The 25503-nt window shown below is 45.8% G+C and overlaps 1 protein-coding gene across 12 annotated transcripts in view; it reads left to right on the top strand.

The window, feature by feature from the left end:
* Positions 1–25503, top strand: part of SORCS1 (sortilin related VPS10 domain containing receptor 1) — a 468902-nt gene that overhangs the window by 419609 nt on the left and 23790 nt on the right. For all 12 annotated transcript variants that reach the window (XM_072971853.1, XM_072971845.1, XM_072971844.1 and 9 more), the window contains 5 exons: positions 1288–1474; positions 6351–6484; positions 8658–8781; positions 14063–14175; positions 18468–18599. In XM_072971853.1, coding sequence (XP_072827954.1) covers positions 1288–1474; positions 6351–6484; positions 8658–8781; positions 14063–14175; positions 18468–18599 — 690 coding nt within the window. The remainder of the gene's footprint in view (positions 1–1287; positions 1475–6350; positions 6485–8657; positions 8782–14062; positions 14176–18467; positions 18600–25503) is intronic.

The following is a 25503-nucleotide window of genomic DNA, read 5'->3' as shown; positions in this document are numbered from 1 at the left end:
TTACTTAATTGAAAATACATTTCTAGTTCAAAGGTTTTTTGTTTTCTCCTCCCCCTCCCCCTCCCACAAAAAAAGGGACAGACTAACAAAACAAACAAAAATCCTGTTAAAGGATGGGCTGTATGTGAGGGAAGCTGGTTTTTATCAATTCTTCTAAGAAACTTTGTTAAGAATCTCAACTAATTCCACAGACTATTTTTTGTTTTTACATGTCAGGGATTCTATAAAGCAGACTATCTTCCCCTGCCTACCTGTGGGAAATGTGGAATCATACGATTCCAATCAACCTTTAGAAGAAGATATAGCGGGTCTTTTACAGCTGCTTTGTTTTTATAGTCATTCGTGTTGGTATCAGTTTTTACAGGTTACTGATTACTCATATGTCTTTTGTAACAGGCCTTTGAGTTAAGACAGTAAGGTGTTAATATGCCTAATTCACAGATTAGGTAACTGAGGCCAAAGGCAGCTGAATGACTTGCATGAAGTCATCCAGCTGGTTAATGGCACAGTAGGATTTGAGCCTGGAGGAGATGTCAGTGCTTTACCCACCTATGACACGTGAAACCAAGTCCAGAGCGAGAGATTCAGATCCCCAAACTACCACTAACTAGCTGTAGTGACCTTGAGCAAATGGTTAAACCTTTCTAGACATTTGCTTCCTCGTCTGTAAAACGAACAAACGTTGCCTGCTTTTCTCCCCAGACTAAGATTCTGTGAAGAATAGAATGAAATAATTTTGACAGTACAAAATGCTGAAAAAGAAGAATTAACCATCATTATCTAAAATAATAATAAGGTTGAGTCCGATATCCTATCAGGAAGGAAGCAAGGTGTCTCCTATCCTTCCTCCGATGTGGTTAGGGGAGCAGAAAAAAAGGGATTCAGGGGTCCTAAACACATGGGCAGAGGTCCCTGACCATGTCAGGTAGGCTGAATTTTTAAAACTGTGTATGTCCACCTTTCTGTAATTCATGTGGATGATAAGACCAAAAACACAGCCTTCAGAGGAACTGAATATCGAATTGGTGCTGATCAGCAAACACTTAATTTTCCAAACCTTGAAACTTTTGGTAGTCAGTGCCCTTCAGATTTGGAGAGCATCCATCTTACTAAACTCCTGTCTGCCAAGAAGTGTCCTGGGAATTCTGTCACACACATTCTCCCAGCTGTAGGAGGGAGCTGGGGCTGCCGTTTTCCCTGAGCCCGGGACCGGGACAAGCCCCAGCCCCTGGAACAGAAGCAGCCAAGCACCGACTCCCCTTCCTTTGATGTTGGGCTGTCTTCCAGGGTGACGTCCAGAGGACCCTCATCCAAGTGGACTTCGGGGATGGCATCGCAATGTCCTATGTCAACCTCAGCTCCATGGAAGATGGGATCAAGCACGTCTATCACAACGTGGGCATTTTCCGAGTGACCGTGCAGGTGGACAACAGCCTGGGGTCTGACAGCGCCGTCCTGTACTTACATGTAACTTGTATGTTATTACTGTTGTTGGTTTATGACCTATTTTAAATATTGTGTCCCTTTAAAGTACATCCCCAAATTTTTGATCTAGAAGAGGCTCCCTAGTTACCTTTTAGCCAAAGGGGAAAGGAGAGTAAGAGGACCAAGTCGGGAGAGAGTCAGAAGAAACCAGGGAGTGGTTTTGAATCATCTGGGCTCTGGGTGGCTTCAGGTGGTTGTCGCGCTGGCTGTGCCTCTCCAGGTGCCTCTGAGAGACCACACCTATGTCTGTCTGAGCAGCTTGCCGATTGAATATGAATTTGTGGGGTTTTTCTGGGTTTTTGGTCAGAAATGTTTGAGAACAACCCACATTAGCACAGGAGATGGAATTTCTCCCCCTCTGACTACTTTTTCTCTTCCCATGTTATATAGCTCACTGTTAACAATTCTTTTACACTTTTGTTCCTTTCTTTTTTTTAAGTGTGTTTCCTGCACTTTGATCTGTGATGACTTGGTCTTTTAAGGAGAAGGTGGTATGGAGGGAAAGAGGGTCGGCAATGTTAAGGAAGCTGCCTTAAAAAATAGTTGCAAGAACTGTTAAGGTTTTTCCCCGGTGAGGAATTCAAAGATGCCCTAATGAGACAAAGGTTGACTCCTAAGCCACGTTTGGTAAATATGTTCGCCCTGAATACCTCTTACGCTAGGTGTGTGCATGTCCCCAAACAGGCATACGGACTTGCTTTGATTGCTAGAGAAATGGTTTACTTTTAAATGAAAGTTAGCTCCTTTCTGTGAATGGTCATGTTCAGATTTCAGTTTCTAGACCAGGAGCATGAAGGCCGGGCAGTACTCCATGCCTCTCACGTGACCCTTGCCCACTGAACCAAACAGCCCACAAGGTACCAAGCTGAATCTCTTGTTGCGCTGCTGCTGCTGCTGTGGTCCATTGGGAGAACAAGACTGTTGAAGGGTCCCCAAGAGATTGACTGTTACTGAGGTTTCCTGCTCTATCAGTCATTCTTTTTTTAAAAAAAAAAAACTTGTTTGTATTTAGGTGGGGAAGGAAATTAAGTTTATTTATATATTCATTTTTTTTAAAATGGAGATACTGGGGATTGAACCCTGGACCTCGTGCATGCTAAGCACACACCTAACCACTGAGCTGTACCTTCCCCCTTATCAGTCATTCTTGGTCCCCGTCTCCTGTACTCTCTGGACCGAGATGCCTCAAAGAGACGCACCTGTCCTCCTTTGGGTTTAAACTAAGTTCTATAGGATTCCTGGTATGCCAACTCCACGTCCGCTTTTCACCTAATGATTTTGAGCTCTTCCTGTTTACCAGGCTTTGTGCTAATAAACAGGTCCTTTATGTATGTAAGCTTCCTTTTCAAAACAGCCCTAGGAAGCAGGCACTATTAGAAACCACACTTTACAAAACACAGTGAGGCTCAGAGAGCCTAAGTCGCCCGTCAGAATCTGCAGGGCTGCTGTCTGGCAGAACCAGGCTTCAGACTCGCGTCCACCTGTGTCAGGAATCCCAGCTTCTGATGACTAAGTTGTTGTCAGCTCCATGTTGGTTTGGGGTTAGTGGAACCAAGTCTCCATTGGCCCTCGTTCCCCTCCGCGTCTTTGCCGACCACCCTGAAGGAATGGGAACACTTAGATCAGAGGCAGTGTACTTGCTGCACAACTACCTAGGTTCCAGAAAGTTTCACAGGCTCTCGTCCTGCTGACGGCCAGCCCTAAGGTGTCCTAGATAGACTTTCTGGAGTCGCCTCTTATTAAGAGAGGCTCCTTCCCTGTACATCAGTCGTCATGCAGGCAAAAGTGATGCTATCCTAGGAGTAATCATATTTTAAAAACTTGTCACAAACACTGGTTATTAGTAATGAAAGTGACTTGCAACACAGATAATAGTACGTTTGCTGAGAATGACCTCCCTTGCAGTTTACCTTTTTCCACAGCTTATCCTGTAAGGGGCTTTTTGTTGGCGACCTCCTCTCCTTAAGAATTACAGTCGTTGTATTCCATATCCCATCTGTGTATTAAACAGCCCCGTACGCTAACCACGTGTAAACAGTGGTTTAAAATTCAGCAGTGGGTTTGCGTCAGTGTCTCAGGGTCTCCCGTAGAGTCATCCACAGCTTCCGGCCCTGGTGGCCTGGTGGCCTCTTCCCCGCCCTTGCGGGCTACCTCCCTACCCTAGCCCTCTCCCACGTGTACTGAATCCTGGAAAGGAAGACGGGACACAGCTTGCCTGGGCTCAAGATTAAGGGTTGCTGAAGCCAAGGCTTTAGAAAAAAAGGCGCTGCTTTGTTCGCTTGCAGTCGCTTCATCTCATTAATCCGGTTGAATGGCTAAACGATTTTGACCTTAACCTCAAAGGCAGATGATTTGTAGTGGAAAGTTTTGCGTTCTGGTTTTAATTTTGACAGATGCTTCTTGGGTCCAGCAGTTGGATAAGCAAGCCTCACATCATAGGACTCCTTCCTCAGCCTGGCCTTGGGGTCAGGAATTAACTTTCTGTACTAAGTATATGAAATCGGGATTATTTTTCAAGTTTTCATCAGCGCACCTACATCTGAAAACCATGGCCTCGGCAGGTTCTGACCCGTTTGCTAGGGCTTCTCTCCTGAAGGACCCGTTGTGCTTTACTCTGCATAGAACGTCTAGGCTTATTCTCACACCTCTGCCGTGATGGGCAGCCTCTGGCCTTCCTTTCAGGCAGGGCAAACGAGGATTAGAGAAGTGCTGTGATTTGACCATAATTTTACACTAAGAGGAAGTTGCAGTAAAACCATAATTGACTTACACTCCTCAAAATCGAAGCTTGGCCGTTTTCAGTGCCACCTTGCCAGCATCTGGAAGGGATCTCTGGCTTTGTGGGCAAGACAAAAATAAGCAGTGGACTGAGCTGGGACTTGTGAGGTTCAGATGCTGGCCTGAACTCCTGGCCAAGTCACTCCATTTCTCTGAAACTAGTCTTTCTCCCCAGTCATGTGAGGAATATGCATCTTGCTTCCCAAAGGTTCTGTTGTGCAACTGCCGCTGGGCCCTGTCCACTAGCCCAGCTTGATTTCCCATCATCACAGTGTAGCACGTGCATTTGTGCTTAGTGACTTCTGAGTAGCAACTCTCAGTTCTGTTTGCCAAGCCTGCCCTCCACCCACTCAACCCATCCCCCTCCCCTGGCCCAGGGCTCTTCCAGAAAGCCCCACACTTGTCTTGAGCACACTGCCTCCACTTCCCCGTTCAGAAAGGTGCTTTGATTCTAAATCAGAGGTTCTTAAATAGTGGTTTGCAAAAGGTCATCAGAAACGAGTGGAGAGAATGTTCCTGCTGTAAGGTTTCCAGGCTTGGGCCGCTCTCACGGGGCAGCTGGGTACTCTGCTGTACCCTGGCAGTTGAGAATTCCTGGGGGAATGTATTCACTGTGCTCTGCTAGTCTGCAAACTAATGAGACACGTGATGCAGCCAGGATGGCCTTCTGCTTGAGGGGGCTGAGAACTGAGAGGACGTGTAGATTTCTGCTCAGAAAGCCACCCTATCTCAGCCACTCTCGCAAAAATAAATAAATAAATAAATAAAATAAATCACTGAATATTGTGCAACCTTGGAGAATGGGAGGTGAAAAAAAGATGAGGGGGGATTTTCTGATACTTCCCAAACCTCTCTCCTCAACCATCCCCTTACTTAGAAAGCCCTTTGCAGATGCCTTTCTGTCCCCATCTCAGAGTAAAATGATCAGTTTCCTGAAAACCTGTGTAGCTTGCAACTGCTCACATGATCATTATGTTGGCCAGCAAATGCCAGACCTGGGTTTTGTGAAGTGTGGTTAATGAGCCTCCTGCCCTGGAATTTCATGGTAAAAAGGTAGTGTCCTGGGCCCCACCCTGGACCTACTGAATTAGGATTTTCTCATTTTGAATTTCTTTTTATTTCTTCTAGTGGATTTTTTTTAACATTTCAGACAGACAGCAGTATGATACAAACACAATATTTAATGAGGTGGTCAGAGGAATGAACACACACACACACACACACACGGTCACACAGACATCAGTTGTTTCCCACAGCACAGGAAGACCAAATGAGAAGAGAAGGGAAACTCAGTTCACAGGAGTCAGTTCCCCACTTCTCTCTGCCACCTTGGGAGGATTCAAAAGGTGGAATGCAGCGCCACCTGCTGTCCTTTCTATGCATTGCAGGCACCTGTCCGAAGACGCAGCATCTGCCAGCCTGCTCTGCTCTCAGCTTAGTGTGGGCAGCCCGCTGGGGGCCTCAGGGCTGGAGTTTCACTCCAAGGCTCCGTTAGAGCAGATCATACCCCCTGTGCAGAAAAGATAGGCTTTGGGGCAGCAGGAACCAGATATATGGAACACTTACTAAGTAAAATGAACACAAGAGGAGGTGGCGGTCTGAAAGCTAAATTCCACACATCTGTTTGAACGTCTGATGTATATCCGTGCAAGAAGGAACTCACATGAACACACGTGGACATTCTTCAGCGCCTAAGGTGCCCTGCTAAGTGTCCTGAATGTCCGTTAGATCTCCACAGCAGCTGGTCCTGCCACTCCTCACACCTGACGAGCCACCTCCTCCTCCTCGAGGCCTTGGCACTTGCTCTCCCTTCACCTGGCTCTTCCCCAGCCGGTCCCTGGTGCATCTGCATGTTATTCAGGTCGCTGCCCCGATGCCACTGCCTCTGGGAAATGGAAAATGTCAAGACACAATTGTTCACAGTATATCATTTCCTCCTGAGTAGGGACAGTACCCAAGTACTTCCCCCTGGGAATACGACTGATGGTTTGGCGGCTTCCAGAAAGAGTGGATTCTCTTCAGAGCTGGGAAGGCGAGCAGAGAGAGCTCCTCCCTCTCCATGCCTCCTCTCTCTTCTTGTGCCTCAGGTCCCCTGGAGCATGTGCACCTGTCTCTGCCCTTCGTCACCACAAAGAACAAAGAGGTCAACGCGACGGCAGTGCTGTGGCCCAGCCAAGTGGGCACCCTCACTTACGTGTGGTGGTACGGGAACAACACAGAGGTGGGTCGCCTTCCATGCAGGGTCTGGGCAGCTCCACTCAAACTGGTTGAAGCCAAATGGAGAATGAAATGGCTTCTGTAACTCAAGAGTCGCGGGTTTGTCGCGGCTTCGGGGACCGCAGGCTCTGAGCGTTCTGCTCACGCCGTCAGTGCGCCCTCCCTGTCCCCCCCTCACCGCTGCACGCCCCCTCTTACCTCTGCCTCCCTCTGAGGCAGTGTCTTCTCCAGCTGGGCTTGACTCTGCGGCGACCCTCAGCAGAAGCCTGGGCTTTCTGCTCTCACAGCTCTGCAGAGACAACCAGCTCTTTCCCAAAAGTTCTGACAGGAGTCCCAGACGGGTAATATCGACCAGGCCTTGATCACGGTGCCGGGGGAAGAAATGGAGCTGTTGACATCAACCTCCCTGGGACCACGTGGGCCAGGAGAAGGGAGGGAGCAGCCTTCAAAAGGAAAAGAGGCCAACGGACACCAGACAGGCAACCATGGGTGTCCATGGCAGCCCTGCCTGCACGTGGCCCCCTCACCCTGGATCAGACTTGGCCTCTTTTTCCCCTCAGCTTTTGTCCCTCTGTTTCCCCTAAACCTCCCCTGTGATCAAAGTCAGCAGCCATTTCAAGACCACCAGTAGGGACCTTAAACCTCACCTCCTTTCAGTCCTCATTTTATAGAGGAGAAAAGAGATGAGGACCCAGCCTCTTTCCGCTGTGTCACACAGGCCAGGTCCAAGGCCTTCTCACACTGCATGGATTTTTCTGCCCCCAACGCCGGGCTGCACACTCTGCTTCAGCTGGGAACACACGCCAGTCTCAGAAGTTAGAATTTGCTCGCTGATGTCAGGGAGGGCCGTAGGGCTGGGCCCCGAAGCATCCCTCCGCAGAGGGCTGTGGGCCCCACGGCTCTGGGCCAGAAGACCTGCCCATCCTCAGCAGCATTGCTTTCACCCGGGACGTGGCGCGTCAAAGCAGTGCCTCTTCCGTGAGGACGAGTCTTTTTCTGCCCCAGAGCTGCGTTTGGGCTTTAACTGAATGGCTTCGCACAGTCTCAGGGAGGAGACCTCTCCTGACACCGGGCCTGCTGTCGACCTCGCGGTCGGAGGGACCGCTCACCTCTACCGCGGCTGACAGACGTCAGCAGGAAAGGAGCCCTTTTGTGTTTTTTCTGAAACAGCGCATGTTAATTGGGCCCAGACTGGGCCCACTACCCGCAGTGGAAGAGGAGAAATCTGTGTTACTTGCCTGAAAGCTGGACTCTAGTGCTGGGAGGTGACAGTGCTGAACAACTTGCTTTTTTTTTTAGCTTTTGCAGAAAAACAAATTCTCAACTGATTACACTGAGTAGATTTCTTATGCTGTGCTTCAGTCTTCCCTCTGCTACACAGGGAGTTAAATGAATTTTTATTTTAAAACTAATTAAGGAAAGACAGAAAGGCAGTGTTTGTCGGGGCGAGTCGGGGGAGGCCAGCAGACCAGTAACCCTCTCCTCCAGGACCCCGGGTCCAGTTGCATTACAGGCGCTGCTCCAGATCTTTCTGGGGCTTTTTCTCTTTTTTGAGTCCTCAAACCACTCTCCACTTAGTACCTGCTTCCATTCCATAGCAGATCCTTCCAGGAAACCGCTGACAGGACCTCTCAGAGGACGCCAAGCCATACAAGGCCATGCCTGGCTTAACTGGTGGTGTTTTGGTGTCCACGGTGGTTGTATTCCATTGTAATTGTATTTAAAAATGGTACACACTGAAGATAAGTAACTGGAAGCTTATGGACTTTCAGTGACTACTGCTTCAATCTGGATGAATATGAACCCCCTGTTTTGGTCTGATTTTCATGTCACCTTGGATTGAGGGATCTGCTCGATATGAGTAGGTTATCAACAGAGGGAGCTCCATCCCACCCAGCCAGGCGAGACCAATTGATCTCCCCAGCCCTGAATCAGGATGCCAGAAAGTAGGTGTCAAATTCACAAGGAATCAGTAGGGTTTCTTAGGGTCATGCCTCAGAGAGCCCCCTTCTGGTCTGGACCTGAGGTGATGGAGGCGCAGATGAAGGCAGCTGCACTGGGGGGCACCAGAAAGAGCCTCCTCTGATTTCAGTAGCTTGTTGGTGGCTCAGGTCTACTGCCAGTCTCCTCTGTAACGGAGTAGCTTTCCCCTCACTCTGTGCCCTCATGTATTTCAGCCCCTGATCACCTTGGAGGGAAGCATATCATTCAGGTTTACCTCCGAAGGGATGAACACCATCACGGTGCAGGTCTCAGCTGGGAATGCCATCCTGCAAGACACCAAGACCATCGCGGTGTATGGTGAGCGCTCCTTCTTTGCTGCTCCAGTGTTGCCCTGGTGCTCAGATGAGAGGGTTTGGTACCTCGGTGCTGGAGGCCATCCTGGCTTACCACCTCTACCCAGAGAACAGAGGGTCATGGTTGAGAAAGAGCTGAGTCAAGTCTGATCTCCTCCTTTGGGGAAAATAGGGTTCACCAGCAAAATAATGGTCACAAAACTCCAGGAGGGTTTCCTGCTTTGTTTTTCCAGGCTGGCTCTAGTGTCCCTAGAGCGACCACACACTCATCTACCTTAAGGAAGAGTGAGTTTCATTATGTATAAGGCTGATTCATCCCAGTTGGTATTTTGATGGTATTTAAATAGCTCAAACCCACTATAAAATAAAATGGTTAATACTGAGACTTTTTTTAAGTTCAACTTTGAATCTTGATCATGGAGAAAAATCTGCCAATGTCTAAGGGCTCTGAAATCTCTTCCATAAATACATATCATTTAAAAAAAAACACTCTGCTCATTTAAAAGTGATGGAAGAGTCATCACAAGCACATGCCACACATCATCATAGACTAGGTATGAGTTTGAACAAACAGCTGTACAGAACAGTCTTATAATCAATTGGGGAAATTGAATATAGTGAGATTATTACAGGGGATGAGCATTTACTGATGGAAAGGTGGAATCATTGATGGAAAATAAGAGATTTTTTTTAAAAGTTTATACAAATGGAGCTCATCTGGGCAATTTTTTTTCTGCATAGAGAGATAGATGGATCTGCACTTAAGTGCTTTGGTGGATGGTGAAAATGGGAACTTTTATTGTTAATATGAAAGTGGTACAAATGCATCACAGAAGATTAAAACTTAAAAAGCAAGAATTTAAAAGCAGCTAAATAGGGAAATAAATGATGTACAGAGAGAGAGAGAGCAAGAGGGAGGATTGAAGGGAGCAAGGGAGGAAAGGTGAGACGAAGATTGAGAGGGACCAAGAGAGAGAGACACAGTAGCTGGTGGTCCAAGTGATATCAATTGCCCCAGACCCAGAATTAATCGATTCTGAAGCAGATTCTGTTTATCATTTCTCATCTTGCCAACTTGACCTTCAAATTCAGAAAGTCATTTGTAAGCATCTTTGAACATGTCTGAAGACACTATTCCTTGCATGGCTACCTGATAGATTTCATCACGTTTCCTCCCCACCCTCTTCCTGAAGGGGCTTGATAAGCCCGAGTTGTAAGTGAAGGTGAACCAGGGCTCTGGTTTTCCTACAAGGTCCCATCAGTGAGGTGACCTCTTAGCCAGGTGCCCCAAATGGAGGAGAAATAAATGCCTTTATTTCTCTTTCTTTCCCCATCCCCTGTCTGTGCTCTGGGAATGCATTTAATCCTCACGACAGCCCTCGTGTCGGGTAGCTGATACAATTACTCTCGTTTTTTTCAGGGAGATAAATCTTTTCGCAGCTAGTAAGTGGTGGAGCTGGGCTTCCCACCCCGCCCATCCAGACCCCAGGCCTGTGCTCTGAAATTACCCTGTATAACTGACTCTCGTGTCTTTTCCACCTAATGGTCTTTTTCCTCTCTCCCTCCTGGATGTCACTGGTATCACTAATGGGCACTGACCCATTAGTCCAACCGATGTCCTCTTGGTTAAGTGTATCAGCTACCTCCTCATCAGAACCATGGAGAGAACTTTAAATCTAGAAGTTCTTTGGACTTACCTGGTCCAACCCATTATGTCACAATGAGGAAATTGTGGCCCCAAAGTGGGAAATCACTGGCTTAAAGTCAATCTGCTGTTCTGTAACAGATCTAATAATAATAATGGTGATGGTAGTGGTCAAAATTAACATAGACAAAGCCCTTACCAGCATCTGTTCTAAGCACTTGATACATATGATCTGTTTGATTGAATCCTGTGAACAAATTTAAAAGAAACATGCTATGATTATCCCTGTTTTACAGGTGAGAAAATGTAAGTATAACGGACAAACAGAGCCAAAGAATTCTGAATCCAGAGGGAATGTGACTAATCACCTTATATCCCCTGCTATGCTTAGTTCTTCCTCCTCCCAAAATCTTTCTAAAGGCATTGTCCCAGAGAGGGTTACTTTCCATCAAATGGGTGATCTTCATTAAAAACTGGCCTCTTCATTAAAAGCTTGAGCCAGCAAAGTGGTCTCCCCCTCCTCTAACCAAATTCCTGAGCCATCAGGCACTTTAATTCATCTTAAATTGGATGAGTTGTCCAGAGTTTCATATATAATTAGAAAATTTTATCACAGGTGCGACCTATTAAAGGAAAATTGCATTACAGGAAATTAAACAGGCAAGACTGAACTCAGTGGAAACAAATGGCAGGAGTTCTAGACTCGGATGAGCTAGTGCAAGGGGCTGGAGGACTTTCAGTGGGAGTATCAGTGCATTAGACCACATGTGTTTGCTGATTGGTGCTTAGGGAATTTAGGCTTCTACCCTCTTAGAGGCAGAAGTTCTGTCTTTTTTTTTTTTATATGTTTGTAAATGGAGGTACTGGGGATTGAATGTGAGACCTCTTCCACACTAAGCATGCGCTCTATGAGCTGAGCTATATCCTCCCCACCCCTTCCCATCTTTCTTGATGATACCATTTCAGAGATGACTCTCAGGTCCTTGAGAAAGGCATTCCTGGGTTGCAGAAGATTTCCATCTCCAAGGTGCCTGCAGGGAAGAATTTACAGTTGCAGGTTTTCTAAAGTCAGTGCTCTAAGAAAAGGGAGGTCAGGTCCCGCCCTCCAGAAGAACCCGGCCTGAAGTTTAATTAAGCTGAGGGGAACTTTGAGACCCTAATGGTCAGACTGAAGGAGGTATCATATTCGAGAAGCTAACTGAGGGAAGATCACTACCCGAAGCCACACAGTAGACTGAGGAAAGAAAATTTAGACTGCACGGTTTTCCTTAGTTTGTTTCAGGGCTCAGGTTTGCCTTTAAATACGAAGAGCAAAATGTAAATGTGTAGAATTCCTCTCCTTCAGCAGCTGCAAGACATACATGTGTTACTGCTGTTTACCGTGTTCAGTCCTCCCACACACATGCCCTATTTGTTGAATAAACTTACGGATAACATGTCTCTGCCCTGCTGGTTAGCCGTCTGAGTAATCAGGGAGAGAGCCGTGCCATTTTTCTCATTTGTGTCTTTTTATTAAGATAAATATCTCTTGTAGATGAAGTCTCCACAGTTTGGTTAAGAGGTTTGGGGAAAGTGAAAATGACATACACGTACATGTTCAAAGTGAAAAGTTAGAACCCAGTGGGTAATTCCTTGGTGCTGCCATTTACCAGGCTACTAATTAACATGCATTTCATTATTCTTCATCGGAAGCGAAGCGGTGATATTCACATAGGTGGCTAGTGACTCATAAATTAGTCAGACTGAAAAATACGTCTTTGGCATAGGCTGGCTGACTGCCTCAAATCCACGCCTTGCAGTGTGACAGTCCCCCAGGCCTGCCCGGGGGAAGGCTTTAGCATGGCTAGGACCTGCACAGGTGGGTTTTGTGTTTCCTACATGTGTAATCGGCCTTGCTGATGTCTCTAAACCCCTTCTGAAACACAAGGACATGCTTAAAAAAAGAAATGTTTATTATTGAATAATAAAGTGCAAAAATTACAGGGGGCCTCCACTGATATTTATGCATTTACTTGTCCAACAAAAAAGTATTAATTAAGTGACTCATGGTCATTGAAAACCTACCATGAACTGGTCCCAAAGGGGCAGGAACACAATATCCCAGTCCTCATTGAACTTACATTCCAGTGTGGGAGGCAGACAAGAAAAACAAAATAATTTAGGGCATCGGTAGAGCTCAGTGGTAGAGTGCATGCTTAGCATGCACAAGGTCCTAGGTTCAATTCCCAGTACTTCCATTAAAAAAAAAGTTTTAAATTAAAGTAATAACAATTTAAATAGCAAGCAGTATGAAGGAGACGAATAGGGTCATATGATAAAGGGTATTAGAGTTGGTGAAAGGGAGGATACCTGAGATTGCTGGTGTGAAATGCTTCTCCCAGGAGAGACGAAGGCTGAAAAGGAGCCAAACAGGCTGTCGTCTGGGGAAGTGGAGGCATGCTAATATGAGAAGGAACACGGCAGAGTGAGAAACATGGGGAAGGATGGGGTCATGGGGTGCAGGGAACCCTGTGGGACACTAGGCAGGAGAGAAAGTCAGTGCTGGATTGTGTGGGACTATGAAGGCCGTGGTAGGAGTCTTAATCTTCTTCTAAGTACAATGTGAAGCCACCAGCAGATTCCAGGGGAGCGACGTGATCTGAGTGTACCATATGCCAAATGCTGTGCTGAGTTAAGACCCTCAGGGCTGTGCTCTGAAACCCATGACCGTGGTAGGACCTCGGCCAGGCCATCCAGCCAGTGGCTGAGTGCAGTAGGAATACTAAGGGGAACCCTTTCCTGGGACACTGGGCTCCTCCGGCTGACTTTGGCCCAGAGAATTGCCATGAGCCTGGCTGAACCTATCCCCGCCTCTCCCACTACGTGCCATGTATGCATCGCCGTCAGACGGTGCTCCGAGCTCCTCCGTTTTTCTGCCTCATATTCTCTTCTAGACAATTCTCCTCACAGATTCATTACTGTTATCATTCCATTTCCTTCCTGGAGGACCGAGACGAACTCAGGGGCTTCAGAGACAACTAATAAAATCCTTTAATTAAAGAGCTTTAAATTAAAGAGCACACAAAAACATAGACTGATGACAATCATGATTATGTAATACAGTATGCAATTATAATTACATAAATGTAATTGTGTATAATAGTTGTCATTATTAGATAATGATATTGAAAGTATATGCAAAACACAGCCATGCCCTAAAAAAGAAAACTAAAACATACTGGAGGAGGGTATTCGGTCAATAAATGCTCAAATTAGAGCTTGCGTGTTGGGTGTGGGGAAAGTGGGAAGGGTTGAGTATTCCAGGCAAGAGGCAGTATGTGCAAAGGCCCGGGGACATAAACCTACTATGCGCTGAGGGCACTCCAGGCGTGCACGGTTAAGTGTCCAGGAATGTAGAGGCTGGAACTGGGGACCGTGGACAAGGGCTGTGGAGCTGAGCATGGGCCAGAGCCGAGTGCTTTGCTCTGGAAAATGGGCTGGGAGGTAAGAAGGGTGGGATACTGAATTCTCCCTGTACTAAAGTCTCTCCAGTGAGTATGGAAGAAAAGGACCTTCCATGAGGGCTCGGCATAAAATGTAAAGTGGAACAGACTTCTTGAGAGACCTGACTTTTAGTAATCACACTACTGTGTCTCCCCAGAGGAATTCCGATCTCTCCGCCTGTCTTTTTCTCCAAACCTGGACGACTACAATCCGGACATCCCTGAGTGGAGAAGGGACATCAGCCGTGTCATCAAAAGGTCCCTGGTGGAGGTGAGTGCAGACAGTCCCTCCTCTCACCCAGGCACACTCCCTCCTGTCCCTGCAGAGCCTCAGGGAGAGGGGGCCCTTGTGCAGACATGACAGGAAAGGGCAGGAGGCCACGGGAAGTCAGGCACACCTGTCCGATACCCGCATGGCTGAGCCCCACACGTGCAGACACATCACAGGTGCTATGCAGGGAGGGAAGTTCAATAAACACAGGGTCCTCACCCTTTGTGAATCTTGTTCTGCTTAGAGAATGTGACTGTGGAAATACGTGATAGTCATATGGCAGGTTCATGATTCGCCATGGGTACGTGTAAGATCAGCTGTGGTCATACTACTGAAGGGCACAGTGTGGCTACAGCTAGTAAGAGCGGCCTGGGTTCCAGCCCCACAGACAGCGGGCACAGCAGCACGGAAAGCCCTCAGCACGGGAGGGCTGGCCAGCTTACAGTGTCCCAGTCCTTTCAACAGCATTTCTCTCCTGCAACAGCCCCCAGAGGAAAGGATTATGGTCCTCATTTTGCAGATTAAGCAACTGAAATTCAAAGAGGTTAAGCAACTTGCTTCATGTCTCACAGCCTGATAATTGATGAAGCCACAAAATTGAAGGATCTGAATCCAATGTCTGGGTTTTGACATACGAGGCACAGCCCCGCTCCGATCTTGGGAGAGTAACAAGGTGATGTGGTTCTCCTTCACCGAGCAAGCGTCACCAGCAGTGTGAGGAGACACCTTCGTTTAGGCCCGTTTCCCCCGGCACACTCCGCTTTAATGAACGACCAAAGGAGTGGGGTACCTGCTCATGTTGCTGCTTGGATTTATGTCACAAACCCAGAAAATCAGAGACGAGAGACTTTTCCCTAAGGTACATTCTTAGACCAAAGGAAAAGTCAGTTTGGGATTTGTTATACATCCTTTCCTGCACCAAACATATGGTGCCTCATGACAGATAAAAGCATTCAGATAACCCCTGTTCAGAAAACAGATCTCACGTCCAGCCTTTGGGCAAAGAGCTGGCCTTCCCCTATTCGGACCATTATCTTTGTTGGTATTTACTTGGGACTTGGAATATTCCAGAAACGCTTCTCAGTGTTTTGCATTTTTAACACATTTAATCACAAAAAAAGCCTAGCTTATGATGTCGATAGTATGATTTGTCCCATTTTACAGGTGAGGAAACTGAACTTAGATAACTTGCCCAAGATCTTACAGTTAAAAATCAGGCCCTGATATGAGACCATTAAGTTTGGATCTCAATTTGGTAGTTTTCTAACCACTCCACTCCACTGCCACCCCTTCCCTTGCCTTGTTACGTGGAGGAACAGGGGTAAGCGGAATCATGGGGTGAAGAAGGGGTATCTTCATGTGCCTCTGGGTAAATGCAATCTCTGTTTTCTTAAGGACTCTCAGCATCCATGATGTTAAGGGTGACTAAACATTGTGACCACCAGGGGGCGCAATCACCAGATTACATGCCCAACTGGAACAGGCCCTCCTGCCCTTGGAGCTGTTTGTCCCTGGAGTGACAACGGCTCTCTCTCCTCTGCTGTCCAGGAGAGATTGCTTATCCCCTTCAATGATCCCACAGCCCACCTCCTTCAGTCTACAGCGGTCTAGGTCCATGTCTCTGTAGACGACCTAAGCAGCTGTCCAATGTCCCCAGGTGATTTATCAACCAGGCCTTAGCTCTGCAGTGATGTTTTCTAGGCTGATTTCTCTTCACCTTTATTGTCTAAGGATCGGATGCCCTGGGCCTCCACCTTTCCACCAGCTGCCCAGTAGGCCAGAAATGACTGCTCATTAATATTCCCAGACTGCCACGTAGCATAGTCAGCTAAATTCAGAACAAACGGGTTGGCTCAACATCCCGCAGGACAAGGTGGGATGGGGTGGAGGGAGTTTTGAAGACTCCTTGGTTACCCAATCTGGAGAGGCAGCTGAGCCAGGCCCTGGTTCCTAGCCTCCCACCGTGTCTTTGAGATCAGTAGTTACACTTGGCCGCTTCCTCATGCCCTGAAGTACCGTATTGCCAAAGGTCCCCTAAAAAACCCTGTAAGAGGTGCAGCTGGGGGTCAACTTATTTGTAGCTTTCTTCCTATTCATTCTGTGACAGAATCTGATAGAAAATCAGTTGCATTTTCCTTATCCACTGGGCTTTTTTCTATTGACATTTTGCAACGGAATCTTTAAAAGAATGTCATTTTTGTCAATGATGGTAGTGGTTTAGACATAATCTTTGAGGTTAAAATCTGGGAGGGCCATGAAACGGTGTGGGGTCAGCGGTGACGGGAGCTGCTGTGTAAGTTCAGGAGAAGGAAGGCAGGAGAGCACTGGTTACGAACAGAGGCTTTATGGTCAGACCAAGGTTCCAAACTAAGTGTCACCACTCACTACCCGGGTGGCCTTCCTCCATCAACTGTCTGTCCTGTAGCTGAGACAGATGCACCACCCAGATCCCCATTCAGGGAGAGAAGGTTATCTCAGCTGCCAGAAGTGTTGTGAGCAGAGACTTCAGCTGCCTTGCCCCACATCGTGTTCCTTTCCAGAGTGGTTCATGTCCAATGATGCAGTTACATAAAGGCCTGGCCACTCAGTTCAACCTCAGATAAATCTGAAGGACCCTTGTCACTTACTTGAAGTTCTTCTGAGACTGTGGTTGGCCTTCCTCATAGCCCAACTGTTCCTTGCCTTCACTCCTATACGTGTTGAACCCAGGAAATGTCCCCTAGTAAACACCCCACACGCTAAACTCAGAGCCAACTTCCTGAGAACTCCCAACCTGTGATACATCTTCACTTGCCAAGAGAGGCGTAACAGTACTTGTTCCAAGGAGTCATTGTGGGGGATTGCAGTATATTATATCAAGAAGTTGCTTAGCGCAATGACAGGCACATGGTAAGGACCCAATAAATGGAAATTTCTTGCTATTTCAGAAAAGGTATAAATACAGATTTCAGAAACCAACAATTACCTAATTGGGAAATGATGAAACACATACTGAAATAAGTGGACTTTAAGGGGACTCATGAAGGATCAGTAATGTTCTAGCAGCAGATGTGTGGAGAAGATGTTCTGGGGGAGACAGCATGCACAAAAACATTTGCAAGCAAAGGCTGGAATATTGAGAAATTGTACATGATTCTGTTCGGCTGAGCGTAAGGTGACTGTGTGAGTTGTGGGTGATTAACTTAGGGAGGAAAGATGGGACTCTATTGCAGAAGGCTTTGAACATATATTTAATCCAGTTGGCAGTGGGAACTTGTGCATGAATTTGAACATGGAAACACAACGTGAGTTGGACTGTAGGAAGATAAATCTGGAGGAAGGAGCCTGTCCCTGCACATGGGGAGGCTATTGTAAAACTTGAGGGGAGAAAGTGTAAAGGCTGAATTGAGGTCTTAATTAGGGGAGGGGGACATTTAAACAGACAGGAACTAACAGGATCATTAGTGTGGAGGGTGACTTGTCGAGACCTTATGGACTAATTAGACAGGACACGGAAAGGATGTGAGTGGAAGGCTTCCAGCTAGGGTGTCTGGGAAGAGTGACTCCGGTCATCCACAGGCAGAATGAAGACTTGGGGGATGAATATGAGAAATTCTTTTTCTGCCATATTTGTTAGAAGTCCTAGTAAAACAATCAAGTAATGTTCTGACTGGCTGCTGGAGAGAAGCCATAGATTCTAGAACCATCTAGAGAGTGGCTCAGGAAAGAGGGCGTTCTTGAGTGATAGCTATAATTTTAACAGAAGATTCAGCGGGCCAGAGTGAAAGGCTCAGAGTACTTTCTGGAATGGGCCAATCATCCAGGTCTGACGCTGTGGAGAAGTCAGCAGGTGCCTGAGGGTTGCGGGGTGGGGCAGTTCTGTCAGGTCAGGTTCTGTCACTACGCCCAGTCAATTCGGACATTAAGTCTGGTGCCATGAGGAGGGAGGAAGCTAGGTTGGCAAGTGTTCAGGCACGAAGAGCAGAAGATACAAGTAATCAAGGGCTTTCTCACTGGCACGGTCCACTTACTTTCACAAGGCAAGTGCTGTTGTTATTCCCATTTTTTATTTGAGGGGATGTAGACACAGGTCTCACAGGGATGGAGGTGGCACCAGACCTCAGAGTCTGACTTGTAGCGTGGTGCTGTCTCTCCATCCCTTCCTGCCTGGTGCGCCCAGGACCCAGCTTTCACACTGCACCTCCAGTCCCTTGTGCCTTCTCACCCCTCCCCCCAGCTCCCAAAAGAATCCTTGGTCCCTTGTCATCACCTTTCCTGCAGGACTCAGGTGCACCTCTGTGTCTCTCCCTCAGGCCACGGGGGTTCCAGGCCAGCACATCTTGGTGGCGGTGCTCCCTGGCTTACCTACCGCTGCTGAACTCTTTGTCCTGCCCTATCAGGATCCGACAGGAGAAAACAAGAGGTCACCCGAGGACCTGGAGCAGGTGAGTCCCAGTGATATTTCAGCTTCTCCCAGCAGTCTGAGCCACAGCTCTGCTAGGATCTGACCACACAGCAGCTCTGGGGCATCTCCACCTGAGAGCCAGGCCACCAGCTGTTTGCGGCATCTTTGACTCTTTGGTCCTCCATTGGGAAACATAATCTGGTGATTGGAATTACAGCTTCACCAAAAAACACATGCCAGGGTGTGTGTTGTTGTACTATCCATGCTATGGGCTACTCTACAGTGTTTACAGTGGATGAGATAAATCTGTGTGTGTCATGATGTGACAAACTATCCAAGATATTAAGGGGGGGGGGAGTGGAGCAAGAGGCTGAACAACACATAGAAGTTAAACCCATGTATATCTTACTTTACGTACTTTCATCACAGGAGTGAGTTGAGAATTAGATGACATGATGTCTTTCTGAAAAGGTACAGCTGTTATACAAATCATGGATCCTCTGTGTCACCACCATACTAAGATGACCTGATCTGAGTTTATAATGAATGAGTAATTTGGGCTCTGAGCACCTCTCCTGGCTATATGGGGTCCACCTTCTCCTCATCTCTACCACCTCTGGAGTATTAGAGTATCTGTGTGTGTGTGTGTGTGTGTTTCTCTCTCTCCTACTCCTTTACATCTTTGTACCTCCCTTTCTTCCTTTTAACTTCAAAAGGTTCTCTAATCTCTGCAGTGAGGATTATAATGATGATGATGTTCATTATGATGATGGTGATGGTGATGATGATGATGATGATGGTGATGATGATGGTGGTTATGATGATGGTGATGATGATGATGATGATGATGGTGATGATGATGGTGGTTATGATGATGGTGATGATGATGATGATGATGATGGTGATGATGATGATGATGATGGTGATAATGATGTTGGTGATGATGGTGATGGTAACGATTTTATTGTTGTTTGTATTCTTTACCCATTCAGTTAAAATGATCAGTCTGGGTCTGGATACCCCATTAGAAACTACATGATTTTGGTTTCTCAATTCTTTCTGGCAGATAGATTAAAAATAGGATTCCTCTCAGACACTAAGTAAATATTGGCTTTTTCCCTTCCAGTACTTGGAGCTTTTCAGTTTACTTAGAATAAACCCATAATCTAGTCCCATGATCTCCAGTCTTCCAAGATGGCTCGGGAACCTCCTATAACAGCCTTACTAACAGCAACCCCAAACTGCAGCATGGCCTACTTGCTTGCACACACCCTCCTTTCAACTGCCGCTTTTTCACTTGGTAGAAGACTCACCTCTATAATTGTCAAGGAGAGCCCCATTGAACCCCATTTCCTAGTGAACTGCAATTAAAGGTTGGGCAGCAGGTAACCCATCAGATTTGCATCTGACTTCGCTCAGCCCTGGCACTCAGCTTCCCATCAGAGTCTACAAGTTATCTTCTGCACCTGCAATTCAGTGGAAGAAGGAATGGATTAGCTCTTACCACAACACTGCTGATGAGACCTCGTGGGGAGGTAGGCCGCTCTTGAGGGCCTCTAGGTGTGAACATTTACAGTTGTTCCTCCTCTGGAAATCTTATGGATCACCCATGAAATCCAGATCATAGTCTTCTCAATATGGAAGAGTCTAAATTTAGAGCCAGCTAATTTCCTGGGTACCATGTCATCCTTGCATTTCTCATACTTTTCATTTTTCCTCTAAAATGTATTTTCTAGATATTTTCTTGAGGGGAAGTATAGAAAGAAGAGGAGTGTGTTCTGTGAAACTTCTTTTGCTTGTTTGGGGATGTGTCTTGCTTTGACTGCTTTCCCTAGAGCTCTTCTTTCGCTTTGTTCTGTCTTGTCTGAGTGGCTCCTCCAGAGACATCCTCAGAAAGTTGAGTGATTGTTCCTTAGCCAGGTATCAGGTATTGATGAACCATTTAATTAATTAGAGATCTAAAAGCAGCAGATTTGACTTGTTTGAAGGGTGTTGGACTTAGCATTTGGTCCACATGTAAGGAGTCGAGCCGTTTTATTAGAAAGAGTACAGGTTTGGAGAAATATAAACTGGGTTTCTAGTTTTAGCACTCATATTTATTGTGTATATTTTATTGATAAGGAAAACTAGGACCAGGAAAGGTAAATAATTTAGCCAAAGTCCACAATCTGTAATACCCATTTCATAGGGTATTTGAGAGATTTTTAAAGAAATGATACAGCAAAGCCCTTGGCCTGTCGTAGATACTCAATAAGTAGTAAGTAGATGATGGTTACATGCATGGATATTTTGTGATAGGAAGACGGTACATGGGAAATGCAAACAAATTAGGCCCGTTAAAGACCAGTGTAATCAAGGGCATGCATTGGAAGAAAGAGGATGGTGACAATAAGGAGAAGAAGATGAATGAATGAAATTGCACAAGAGAACACAGACCACAAGAAATAGAAAGAAGGTATATGAATGACTGTGCTGGAGTGAGGCTGATTCATCTAAGTTAGGTCTAAGTTATCATGCAGATTTATGGCATTAAGGGAAAACAAAGTACCAGGCAAAAGATTGTAACTCTGGTTAAGGAAATTGCCAGTGTACAGCCTTATCCAGGAATCACACTAAATAGAATGACCAAACAAATGCCAGACCAAGCACATAAGAAATCAGTGTCTTAAATACTGTGTGATATCACTTACACGTGGAATCTGAAAACACAACAAACTAGGCAGTAAAACAGAAAAGAAGGAGACTCACAGATACAGAGAACAAACTAGTGGTTCCCAGGGGGCAGAGGATGGAATTATATAAAATCATATTTGTGAAACTTTTGAAAATTGTAAAACACTACAGAATGTAAAGAATCTTTCATTCAATAAAAAACTTAAAATAAGACACTAGATTAGTTCAGAGTTTACTGTGGATCCTTCTGGCAGTGACATTAGTGCATAGGCTATATTAAAGGCAAGTAGAGAAATCTAAATACATCAGCAGGCTTTCCTACCGGTGACAGTTTCCCAATAGAAACTGGTACCTCTCAACCCTCCGTAGTGATGGACAGGTACATCCAGACCCACTGGTAAGGAGATGAACTGGATCAGCAGATTAAGGCTCCCATCTTCAACAGTTTACCTATGACCACTCCCTAGAGACTAATTGTGAGGCAAACTGCTCAATGTAAGTTGCTGCCCAGAGAGGGGGTTTACTGTGCATAGAGTGAGTACATTCTTACTTACAGAAATAAGTAAATAAAATAAAATCTATAAATCTATCTCCAATTAAGGAGAGTATCATTACTGCCATTGATAAATTTAGTGGTAAAATCAAAATGAAACTGAGGCACATGTCAAGAACCTGTGAAACAGGGGCTGCCCATGGAAATCCTGTTGTTTTTGTCCTAAGTGTGGTCCTTTAATCCCTCTCTCTGACTCAGTCGCTTTAAACTAAAGGAATTCAGTTACTGCAACTGACTCTCAAGTCTCGTGGTCCTCGTGTTCTACCACGCTACGGACTTGGATTTGGATACCACTTGGCTTCTGTAGGCCCCCCAAATGCCTGGGCTGCGGCACCAGGAAAAGAGCAACAGACATTTTGCTTTGTTTTGAGGTTTTGTGTGTGTGTGTGTGTGTGTGTTTTCCTGATGCAATGAACATACTCAGTTCAAACAAATTTAAGGAGAAATGTGAAGTTATGAGCTTATTTAGTTGGGAAGTCCAAGGATGCAGTTTACAGGCATGGATGAACTCAGAGCCAAAGTGTCACCAGATTACTCCCCTGTCTTCTACTCTCCCCCTGTCTCCATCTCTTTTCATTGCTACCATATGGGAAGTCTGCCTGAGAATGAAACCAACGTGTAAAAAGACAAGAATGGCCACAGGAAGCCACAGTTTTTTATTTAGTCAATTTATCAACCCCATTCAAAAGACACTGCCTCTCCCCTGTTTGCACCCCAGGAGCCCAGGTTGACAGTTCTCACTGGCTCGACTCGGGGGGAAGTGGGCGTCTCTTAACTAGCCTGTAGTCAGACAGATATAGCTCTGTCAGTGACAACTCAGATGTTTTATACCCTCCCTGGATCAGGGGTTTAAGGAGTCCCTTGTAAATCAAATGGGCTGAGAATAAAGAAGGATATGGTTCTTTAAAGTAAAATGTGGGGGAGAGAGAAGGAATGGGAGGCAAGCAAAAGCAACTGACTTCTTTTGTAATAAATTACACAGAAATTTCAACTGAATGCAAAGTAAAGCCAAACAACAGCAGAAAGGAGCCCCTTCCTTTGAAGGCTGCTCTGAATCCCGATGGAACTTGGGAAGAGCTGACTTTATTCTCTTTCTTAATTCTCTGGCTCCTTTTTTGTAAAGATACAGCAGAGAACTCCCAGCAGGGGAACAAGTGGGACCCTGGCCAGATGGACCCCGAAGACTGGGAAGGCAGGACCCCAGCAAAGGGCTCTTGGCTCTCCTCCCTCAGCATTTTCTAACAGCATCCCCAGGGGAGCAGGGATTCTGGCTTAGATTGAACTATCTTGTCTGTGAAATAAATTGAAAATTTCTCACAGTGAGAAGTACTTGACCTTGTTATCAGAATAACGTGGGCTGGGTTAATCAAGTGACCTCTGTCTGGGAGGGTTGTACCACTCTTGATTTCAGATCTTCAGAGAGTGAGAAAAGGCTCACTTGCCCTTAGCTGGCCTCATCAGAGATAGCACACCCTGCTTCCCTGAGACAGCTGCTCAGGTATGGAGCAAACCACCCTCCTCCATCACTGTACTTCCTGGCTTCTCTCTGGGTCCTTGGAGGTGAGCAGATTTGTATCTGGCTCTCCTGGAAGGAAGAACGACCATCATGTTCTGTTTGTGATGCTGTGCTGGGGAGATAGGGAGCCTACATGTTGTCCTGCTGAATTCTTAAAGGGCATGAACACATTAAAAGAAACAAAAAGACTATGGACAAAATGTCAACCACCAACAATGAATTTCCTCCTCGGTTGTTTGTGTTATCATATACATTTGACAGATGCAGAATCCAAAATCCAGGGAAAAGAAAAGGTACCTCTGGAAATGGAACAGTCTATTGGCAGCATTTTTTAGGAATTCAAGGTTCATTATGAAATGTAATGAATGATCTCAGATTATTTTCTGTATACTCATGTAGTCTGCCCTGTCCAGAATTTTTTAAGGGAGGAATTGAACTTTGGAAGTACTTTGGAGTTCACCAGAAAGGTCATTAAAACAGGGAACTATAACTGAAAGTAGAATAGATAAGAGTTGGATCAAAGGAATATGGCAGAAGGAGAAAGAGAGTAACTTAGAGCTGGTGATGGGGAATCCAAGAAAGGAAGTGAATATGGACAAAGTATTTCTTCATTATGTCAGCCAGGAAAAACTTCTCATGCACTTCCGTCAAGCTGATTCTTTGGTGCTGACAAAGAAGAGAATTGTTAAGTAGAATTTATGTTTCGCTTCATTGTTTCCTCCATGTTTTAATCCAGAAATTATGCTATGTGAGTTAGGAAAGGTCTTCCTCTGTTGATTCCAAAAGTAGTATCATTCAACTACTATTTGAAGGGGCCTTAGTAAATTAATAGAACCAGGCTTGATGGACTAGGTCAGTTCCAAGGTCACCCCAAGCAATTCTCCAGCTAACCATGGTACCAGAGTTCTTTTTGTGTTCAGTAGGTTTTGCATTCCTCTGAGCAACCTCAGAGGTAAGCATTAGTTGTTTGGCCCCATGTAGCTTTGCCATCAGTAAATCCGCCAAAGCCCATTGTGAATTTGTAGTTCACTTAGTACCACTTCTTTGAGTTTCATGTTTCATAAGTTACCAACTGCTCTGTCATCCTCGTGTCTCTTTTTTTGTGTGTTTCAATGTTTGACACTTCCATTCTGATAATCTGAGAGTATTTTCCTGTATTGGTTTCATTAAAAATTACTTAAATGTTAAATATGTTCTTGGTGTGGTAATCATCCCTTCAGTTGACCAAGTCTGTCCAGCTCTCTGCCTTCTGGGAACAGGGTAGGATTGTACCCATGAGTCTTTTTTGTAGGCAGAGCCATGTGACTCATTCTAGCCAGTGAGTTGAGAGCAAAAGTGCTACGTCACTTTTAGGCTGAAGTATTCAAATGCTGGTTGCAGAAACTTGCGATGATTCCCTCCTATGACACTGTGTGTGTTTGAGGGGCTGCTCCGCCAGCCTGTGTCCCTGTGTGACTACAACGAGCACAGCTCTATTGCCTACCTGCCACCGATGTGGAATGTAAGCAAGGCTATAATTCCACTATTTCACGTCCTCGAGATTTTAACATTGTCACTTCAGTCTGACCTAGCTTGTCCTGATTACTACATTTAAATTTCCTATTTTGTGAAGACAGTGAGGAGAATTGAGGTTTTCTCTATACCAGGTCCCTTCCACTACCTCCTTTTGATGGTATCTTTCCAAGTATTTGTATTGAGTTCCCGCTATCTTTTTAAGTGGTCCTTCAGAGAAAGTGTGGGTTGCATTTGAATCACAGACATATATATTCCACCAAACAGGCAGATATGGAGAATAATATGTTGTTTCTTTGGTCATGATTATTTAGTGGAAGGAGAATAGAAAACGAAGAGGGATGACAGCACAAAGAAGAAATGAAATTTGCTAAGACAACACACTTTCAGTGGCCAGGAAAAGACAAAGAGGTTCAACTTGCTCCAGGAGGGCCAGTCTCCCAGCAATCACACGTCATTTCATTTGAGTCTTCACGACGCAAGCTTGTTCTCTTCAGTTAGGCTGCTCTGTAGTTGCCATTTATTCTACTGTTTTCAAAGCTGAAGACTCCCAAACATTACAAAATATATTAACAGGTGGGCAGAACAGGGCAGTCCTGAGCTCGGGTTAGGAATCGTGTCTTCAGGTGGCTCATATTGGTCAGCTGACTTGGGACTGGTGTTATAAGATGTGTGCCCTGCAGTTGGACA

Source organism: Vicugna pacos, chromosome 11 (genome assembly GCF_048564905.1).
Source record: "Vicugna pacos chromosome 11, VicPac4, whole genome shotgun sequence".
NCBI lineage: Eukaryota > Metazoa > Chordata > Mammalia > Artiodactyla > Camelidae > Vicugna > Vicugna pacos.
Note: the sequence above shows the minus strand (reverse complement) of the source record. Positions and strands in the feature narration are given on the sequence as shown.